The sequence below is a fragment of the Vicia villosa genome, linkage group LG5 (genome assembly GCF_029867415.1).
Source record: "Vicia villosa cultivar HV-30 ecotype Madison, WI linkage group LG5, Vvil1.0, whole genome shotgun sequence".
Taxonomy (NCBI): Eukaryota; Viridiplantae; Streptophyta; class Magnoliopsida; order Fabales; family Fabaceae; genus Vicia; species Vicia villosa.
This window is the reverse complement of record NC_081184.1, coordinates 104977059-104986522: the sequence shown is the minus strand read 5'-3', so window position 1 is coordinate 104986522 and position 9464 is coordinate 104977059. Positions and strand designations below refer to the sequence as shown.

Here is a 9464-nt window from a genome sequence, read left to right as displayed (position 1 = left end):
CTCAAGGATAATCCTAATAGCACTATTAATATGTACAAGGCAATACTTATAGCCAGGGTTTCCATCAAAGATATGGCTTCGATTTCACTGAAACCTTCTCTGTTATGGTTAAACTAAAAACCTTCAGGATTATTTTGTCATTTGCCATTACCTAAAAGTGATCAATCTAACAATTAGATGTTAATAATGTCTTCCTCAATGGTCTCCTTCATGAGGAAATGTATGTGAGACAACCTATAATATTTGAAAGCTCCAATTCTTCTCTGGCAGTGTTTTAAAAATCGGACCGAACCGGCCGGTCAGACCGGAAATCAGAGGGGTCACTAGTATGGTCTGATTGTTGGACCAGATATGCTATTGAACCGATGAGAACCGGTTAAAATCGAAAAAAAATCAGTGAACCAGCAATTTTAGAAAACCGGTGGTTCAAATGCATACTCTTTCTTTTCCGCACAAAACGTTGTCGTTTTCATGATTTTTTTATAAAAAATATAATTAAAATACAATTAGACTTGGTTTAAAATTTATTTAAATATATATTTTGTATTATTTTGTTGTGAGTGATGATTATATTTAGAATTTGAATGTAAAAAATAAACATGTGAAATTATAATATTTTAAATTGTAAAATTTTGTAGGTGTTGTGATATTTTTTAGAGACTAAGTCATTCAGTTCGACCGATTTAATAAATATATAGTATTGCAATAGATACCAATTTATTCAACCAAGTTATCCAGTTTAATCCAATTTAATCATGTAGTTCGACCAGCGACCCAGTACCCTCACCGGTTTGATGACCGATCCGATTTTTAAAATACTGTTTCCTGGTTTGTAAGCTTAATAAGACTCCCTATGGTTTGAGAGGCTTCAAACTTCCTTACTTCAACTAGGCTTCAAGACTAGCAAGTAGGCTTCAAGACTAGCAAGTGTGATCCTTCACTTTTCACCTATTTCTTTCAAGGTATTACTATTTATCTACAAGTCTTTGTAGATGGCAGTTCCTCATCTGTCTTGCAAAACTTTATTACTAAACTGAATATACATTCTCTCTCAAACATCTTGATGATCTAGATTATTTTCTAGGAATTTAAGTCAAATAAACTGCTGCTCATAATCCTCTACTTTTAACTCAATCTAAATACATCATAGACCTTCTTCAAAAGACTAACATTTTGGAGTCTAGTTCTGCCACCACACCAATGCAGGCCTCCTACAAGTTGACCAAAACAAGTTTTGCTACCAAACTGAGAACAAAAAGGTGCCACTTAAAAGCAACTCTCAACACCGAGATTATATTAACAGCTGTCACATTTATTATTAGACTGCAGTAGATATGCAAAGTTATGCGGATATTAAAAGAAAAACTAACACATCTAATAAAAAACTACTAGTTCATCCAAGTGTGCAACAGTGTTTATAATCACATGCACATTTCTTGTTAAGTACTCAATTTAATCTATTAATCCAAAGTTAAAATAATTTCTTTTTAACTATTAGGACCAAACCTCCGTTTGTATACTGCATCCCACAATGATAGTTATACTTGGAAGAAAATTACAGAGTTTGATAAAATCGATTCTGAATCCAAACAGTGTTCATGCTCTGTACTGTGAAGGAAAACACTCAACTTAGATCTACCTGCTAAAAATTGATCATGTTAGCATTGACAGTTGATATCTTAAAACCCCTAAACAGCTCACCTGCAAATCCAGAACTACAAAGGAAAAAGGGGCAAATGAGTGCACGGTTTAAGAAAAGGGAACAGCAATTTCATTTTTTTCAACATATCAAAGATATGAAACCCAGTACAAAAACAATTTTAAAATGTAACAGTTTTTCCATTCTCGTTTAGGCACTGGGTAGGTTAGGACTCTTATGTGCATGCAAAATGTGCAATGCCATATCAGCCAATTAAACCAAGAAAATATTGGTAGTTTACTAATTACCAACTGCAGCCATAAATTACACTTCCTGGGATCATCATTTGGTAGCACAATATACCAGTCATGAGTGAGTTCCACCGTCCACAGCTACGCAAATGAAAATTGTTTGTCCATTTCTGCATGGTTTGACCTTTGACCATTTCCGACAGGCACCCAACATCATAGCAACCAAATAGTCACATGCCAAAAGTTCTGTTGTAGATATCCCCAGAATTTGGCATCCGATATTTTGAATCATCAAATCCTGGGTAAAACTTGTTAAATCCAAGTCTTTCGTTCCTCAAAAGTTCGGCAACCCCCAGACCATTCCCACTCTGCATCTCATTCCACCCATTCCATTGGCCATTAGAAAAGACTGCATTTGTAGACTGCTGCATAGACAGCTGAGGGAAAGGGGCTAGGTTACTGACTTGAGATTGATCTAACCTAGAAGAAATACCATATGAATCACCAAGTTGAGAATAAGTATTCCCAATTTCAGGAAACCTGTTTTGCTGCTGAGTGAGAGATCTTTGCATCAGGAACTGTAGTCTGGCTTCATTGTCGAAGTAATTATTTAATTGTGGATTGAAATTTGAACGCATGTCCAATGATTGGCTGTTCTGCGCACCTTGAAGTCTCCCCTTGCCAACAACTGCCAAAATAGCTGGATCCATAAATTCAATGTCGCCTGTGCCACCAATATTTCCAGCTGAGTGTGTCTGATGTGAATTTCTCAAAAAAGAAGAATGATCAAGTAAGGAATTCCCTGTCAAAAGTTTAACAGTTGTATTAGACCAACATAAGAAAAACATGTGAAAGTTGTAAGAGAAACCACAACTAACCAGATAGGGAGTCAAAAGTCTGCTCTGATCTCTCATGTGAAGAAAAACCAGGAGGCGGCAGCCTGCTTGGAATTGAAAAACCTGGCGGAGCTGAAACTTGTGCTCTTGAAATAGCTGTTAATCATAGCAAAATCAAGGTCATCAGATGAACTGAGACAACTGGAAATGAAATAACACACGGGGCAACACATATAGGGAAGGCAAACATGTAGCCAGAAGAAAGCAGTTTAACCAGTGTTAAAACCTTGAACAGAATCAATCAGGCAAACGCTTCAGTAGTTGCAGTCACTATGCTAATTTAACACATTGGAAAATAGTTCAATACTACAAAATAACCACACAATTCAATCTAATTACACAGTACATACATGAGCAACTGTAACTCAGCAGATCATTAACTTAAGCTCTTCAACGTAAACAATATAACGATTTTATACAGAAGCAAGATCAGTTTATAAATTCACTTCTAAAGAAAACCTTTTACTAGTTCGTAACTAGATTCTTCTAAAGATTTGCGATTGATTTTAAATTTTGGAAAAAGCACAAGCCAGGCTACAGTTTGTTGGCATTCTCATTTATGCAACACTAAGTTCATTTCACTGATGAATTTTACTACCCGGCGATCAGTTCAATACAACGGAGTGGTATAGTTTTCCTAAAAGTAGACGTATTTTTTATCACAAATCACACTCAAGTCATTGCATCATTTCATCCACCCAACTTGGATCCTGGTTGGTATATCCCTTCATTGTTTTCTTTGATGGACCCAAGGTACTTGAAATGTAAAACTTTTGGTGTGATTGCTATAGTTATTGACTTATTGTGGAATAATCTTCTATAATTCCATCTTGAGTTCTCTCTTACACTATGTGACACCATATCCTTGATTGCTAGTACATAAGCAATCTAAACAGTTTTCTTCTCTAAAGGCTAAATAAAACATTTAATAGACTTCTTTAGGTAATTATCGTTTCTTTCCTACTACAATATAACCCATGTGCACGTCTCTTCAAATCCTCTAATCTACATCAACTTATGTAGCATGAATTATGTATAAAGCAACCCATGTGCATGTTCTACAAATCCTCTAATCTACATCAACTTTTGTAGCATGAATTATGCATATAGCTAGCATGTCAACCTCTATGGCATTAAATCAAACTGATTTCAGTGATGAGCTTCTCATTTTATTCTCTACTCTACTATCAAAACTTCTTAGTATGACTAAATTGATTCCTCAATAATTTCTGAAGTTTCGCCTTTATTCTTAAAGATCATCCACCCAATTTGGGATATTCTTAGAGCTTATAACTTTGAGACTTCTGCCTTTCTCTCCTAACCTTTTCCATTCCTCAATATGTAAATTATCTAGTCCAATAGTCTTAGCATTATTCATTTGCTTCAACACTTCTTTTCCACCTTAAATGCTGAAATTTTTCAAGGTTTAAGTAATTTAGATCAACCTCTCTAGTGTTTAGTCTGTTTGCGGTCAGAATACTGATGACCTTCAATAAATATGGAATAACATTTCCATGTTCCATCTTTCCACCTTTCCTCTTCATACTTTAACAAGCTTGTAAATACCTCTTCCCCTTCATTACTATCTAAGGATTTGTAATATATTCAGATAACAAACATTCCAATACATTCAGCAACAGGAATTCAAAATTTGCAGAATACCAATGAATTAAATGCGTAAATATAATATAAAATCAAAATCTGGAAAAAAATTATAACAATGTAACGCAGAAGAAATTTCTAAAGATTTTACTCAATCCTTAGGCAGGCACTGCACAAAAGCAATTAGTTAGATGTCAATAATATATAAATAAAGCTTCTGTAACAAGGTCAAGAAAGCTGGGAACACTCACCAGAAAGCTTATTGGAAGAAGCAGTTGAATGAGCACTGCTTATATTTTCAGCTTCCTCAAAATTACTGGTAGGAAAGCCATTTGCAATGCCCAACTTTTCCATATAAAAGTCTCTTTCTGCCAGATTCTGATTGAGTGTGTGGCTCTTAGACTGTTGCTGGTTGAAAGCATAAGACGGATGCACATCAAAAGTTTGAATTTCAGATTCTTCCTGTCTTGCAAAAGAGAATCTTGACTGGTTATTATTTTGAACTTTCCAAGAACTAGATTTTTTTAAAGGAGCGGGCTGGCTATCAGTATTTTCACTCAACAGCTTCACTATATTATGGGGTGATGCTAGGGAGTCATCCCATGGATCAAAATCAATGGACAGAATATTTGAGATTATACTACTTTCCCCCTTATCAATTGACTCATCACACCCAGTATCAACGGCATCACCAACCAACCGTCCAATGCTTTGCCTGTTTCTTTCATCATGAAGAAAGCCGTTAGAGGTTCCGCGGATCAATTTCTCAGGATAGCCATTACATAACATGCTAGACGAATGTAAATTAGATTCCTCCCGAACTCTATCTTCAGAAGATAGAGAACCAGCATTTCCAGCAGTACAAGGTTCGCCATATGGCATACAAGGGCTAGAAAGTTTTGATACATTAAGGAAATTTGTTGCCTTAGGCAAATAAGAACGACAAACTTCTGGATCCTTGAGTCTTTGATTATCAAAAGATGCTACATCATCTTCGATATCAGCTGTATCTGATACTACTTGAGATTGAGAGTTCAATATCCCTCCACATTGTTCCTTTGGACTAAAAATCCCACTATCTGATGAGGAAGTTTTACCAACCACATTTGTTGTTATTGGGTCTTTAAATCTATCAACATCATATTGTGATCCTTCTTGAATTTGAGGAGATTTAGTCATGACATCATCAGTTGGCCGGTTACTAGGTTTGGTTATACCACAGTTTTCAATTGAGGAACTTCTACCAATGTTAATTGAGGAGAACTCACTGGACAAATTCCGAATCACTTCATTGGTAGCAGGCACTGCTTCCTCAGGACCAGAGTTAAAAGAATGTCCAGTAATGTTAGTAGAATTTAATGTGTTTGTTATAGTACAATTGCCTCTACCATTATCTCGTGATAATGGTCGAGAAGACAGCTCACTCTTCAAATTGACAGGTGCAGGAGAAACAGCACAAGCTGAAATTTTTTCACCTGCACTGGTAAGACTGTCCAAGCTATTATATTGTTTACTAGGTTTTGGCAATTCACTTTTCACCCTAGGTAATGTATTATGACTCCCATCACTTGATGGCGGCCTTCTTGAACCATCACCCTGTGCTGCAGAAGCCTGAATTGTTCCCGTAACGGCAGTAGAAAAGGCAAGTGTGCTGTTAACTGTATCAGGCTTTGGCTTGGACAAAACAGATGGGTGCGATAGACCTCCAACAGGGGGCTGACAACTTGTAGCCTGTGTACCCCTGGCACACATAAACATTGGAACCATAACTTTCTTCAGATAAGTTTAACATTCAAGGTAAAATACAAAATTATAATGATGCGTACCATGCAGTACTAGTGGGAAGAGGTACATGTTTCCCATTGATTCCATTTGGAGGCGAATTTCGCACTGTGTAGACAGAGTTCTGCTCCATAATTAAAATAAAATGTCAGTTTCTTTGTATTCACAGCTGACAAAGGCAAAAAAAAAACATTATGCTTGAAGAATAGCAATTAAAGATCAAATTTCAAATGAGCCCTCAATCAAAACAAGAAAATTAAAGCAAAAACTCGAGGGACTGTAGGAACATGCAAAAAAGACTTACAGTTGGAGCACTATTAATAATGGGCCTTTCTGTCGAATAATCTGTGCAATCATCCAGAGGAGGAGGTAATACATTCCCCGACCGGCGTTGCATATTAGTTGTGGCACCAGTGATTTGTTGAACTCTACTTCTTCAAAATAACAAGAAAATTAGAGTATTTATTTGGCACTACATTCAGTTCAAGCAATAATAACATGCAAATCAGAAAGCATAATCTGAAACACGGATTAGAACACGATTTGATTATGTGTAGTGATCTCATCAAAACTCAGAACACAGGTTTCTCATCCCAATGCATTATTTAGATTAACAGCTTAATTGAAACCATCAAAAACACCTATTTTCAGCAAGAAGGATTTTACATAACTGAATCATAGCAAGGCTCGTAACAAAATTATAAGAATATTACCTAGTGTAAGCTGATATTATTTCATCTTTTGTAAAGCTATCTTCTTGAGAGCCAACCTCGTGCAGATATAGACAATCAGGGTTGATGCAAGGCTGATCATGGAGAGATTACTACTCAGTTAAAAGCATAACCAGTTAAGGCACAGTTTAAAAATCTCTAAAGACCTACTAATTTCCATACCGAATTTCGGAGCCATGCATGACAATATTTTGTGGTTCCAAAACAAGCCCTGAAAATGAGTACAAGCCAAAAACGACAAAAGAATTAATAAGCAAGACTAGGAAAATGAGCAAGACATGTCAAAAAAAGTAGCTATTTTTACCTTAAAGGTTTACCCTCCAAAACAAATCCATGTACATTTTGAATACACCGAATTGCTTCCTCTTCCTTTAAATAAGTAATATATCTGAGATAAAACCTTGATTAGAAACTGTATCATTGATATTAAATGTATTACACAATGATAGTCAAACAAACTGAAATAGCACTGCAGCAAAGACAATGTGCTTACACACTGCAAGTATCATTAGGAAACTGTTGAATGACACCAGCTGCCGTCCGTGACATTGACACTTTTAAGACCTTCCCATACTGACCAAAATACTCTCGCTTCTGGAGAAGCTGCAAAAATGATCATATGATTAAAGATTCTATAAGGAAGACAAAGCGAAAAATTCAACGAGAAAAAGAGGTAAAACAGAAACATTCACATAATCCAAGAGCAGAGAAGGTAAAAAAATTACATCTTCATCTGCCAGATCCAGAGGCAATCCAACTATGTAAACAAGGTTTCGCTGAATCACTCGCACACTACTGAGCTGCTTCCGTCCATCAGCAGATTTTGATTTTGATTTTTGATTCTTCACCTTTTTCTCCATATTAATTTCATTCAGCAATCTACAGCATATATATACATACACATATATTGACACACGTTAAGAGAAATACACTATGAAAATGTCTATGTTGATTTAAACAGTCTACATTGGCCTTCGTATAAATACCTTAAAGAAATCTAACAAATAAAACGAACAAAAATTTATATTTTGCTTTCATAGCACTCAAACATAAAAGTTTTAGCAATTTTAATACATTTCCAATCCTATATAAATGTACTGTTAACGGAATGACCTTTCACACTTTGACGCCGTCCCAACAATCTTTTCCTTGTCATAAGGAGAACGACAAGCAGGGCATCGCCCATCAGTATCATCCTTCTCGGCCATGTCCATTATGTGGTGCCAACACCATACACAGATCTGCAATCAAGTGGATGTGAAACTGAAATTCATCATAATGAATCAGATAAAGACAAACAAAACATCAACAACAGCACCTACATGACTATCATGAAACGAAATCAAAATAAACCTTGACAACAGTTAAAAGGATCAATATTCAATAAAAGAAAATTTATGAACCAAAGAACAAGTGACACTTGAATATTAACATTAGCATTATACAACCTAAAAAAACTTTTTTCAACTACAAATTATACTAAAACCTCCAAATAATTAGCTACTCCACATAAATAGAATCAAACCAAACCTCATAACCACATCGACAAGGTTTCAACTGCTGATCCGTCAAATCCATCTCTTCGGCGCAGAGAGGACAAGTCCTTTCTCCTTCATCACTCATGATTTCCGTTAACAAAAACTGGGAATACCACAAAACACATGTCAAAAACATTTACACTAATCATACACAATATGCATCATAGACTTCCGCCTGAATCACCTTAAAAATTGGAGAAAAGTCACAAAGTCAATTATTAATTCAATAAACTATTCTTCCCTAAAAATCATGTTTGATAAAAATAAAACAAAACCAAACCACAGATTAAACTGTGAAACCCGCCACTCATACAGCAAATTCACAATAAAATTCAAATTCTCTTTAAATTGTTTAGCATCAACTTCATGGATACTGATACAATGAGCAATATCCGAGGAAAAATGATGCAGTAAAAAAAGGTAAATTTCGATCTTAAATATAATTATAACAATCATTACAGTATCATCAGCAGCAGAAGCTAAATTTCGATCAAAACTCCAGATAAAACTCAAACTCAATAACAGTCTTCCAACTCTAGCAACATTTGATTGGTAAACAAAAACATCAAATCTATTACAAAAAATTGAAATATACATTCAAATACGGCGAACCTAAGGCACCACATATCAACTAAACAACAAATCAGAATCAAAAATATATCTCAAATAATCAAAACAATTGACAATAGAACAATAGAATCAAAACCGATTACGCAAGAATAAATAAATAACAGGACAGAAATCTCTAGGGATTAAGCGGAAAATAAAATCGATGACGTGAAAAAGCATAATAAATTCGGAATCAAATTAGGGATCGAAGAAGAAAAGAATCAAATTAGGGTTAGAAATTGAGAGTCGAAGACTAACAGTGTTGAGATCGAGACGAAACTGTGAGGAGGAGATTGTTTGAGGAGAGAAGCGCACGATAACACGAAGAGAGAGAGAGAGAGAGAGAGAGAGAGAGAGAGAGAGAGAGAGAGAGAGAGAGAGAGAGAGAGAGAGAGAGAGAGAGCGGAGGGGTAAAG

The 9464-nt window shown here is 35.6% G+C and overlaps 1 protein-coding gene across 3 annotated transcripts; it reads right to left on the bottom strand.

Moving 5' to 3' along the window:
* Positions 1–1748: 1748 nt before the first annotated feature.
* On the bottom strand, positions 1749–9464 carry LOC131601935 (uncharacterized). Of its 3 annotated transcripts, XM_058873867.1 has the most exons (13): positions 9307–9464; positions 8432–8542; positions 8015–8142; positions 7627–7780; positions 7395–7504; positions 7206–7289; positions 7064–7112; positions 6884–6975; positions 6475–6604; positions 6215–6294; positions 4640–6129; positions 2769–2882; positions 1749–2692 (listed from the first exon to the last, which is right to left on the bottom strand). In XM_058873867.1, the coding sequence occupies exons 2-13, from the start codon at positions 8522–8524 to the stop codon at positions 2121–2123; spliced, it is 3096 nt and encodes a 1031-aa protein (XP_058729850.1). In that variant the 5' UTR covers positions 8525–8542; positions 9307–9464; the 3' UTR covers positions 1749–2120. The 3 variants fall into 3 exon arrangements, with proteins under 3 accessions (XP_058729850.1, XP_058729849.1, XP_058729848.1); XM_058873866.1 differs by lacking the exon at positions 9307–9464 and having other exon boundaries at positions 6475–6598; positions 8432–9215; XM_058873865.1 differs by lacking the exon at positions 9307–9464 and having other exon boundaries at positions 8432–9213.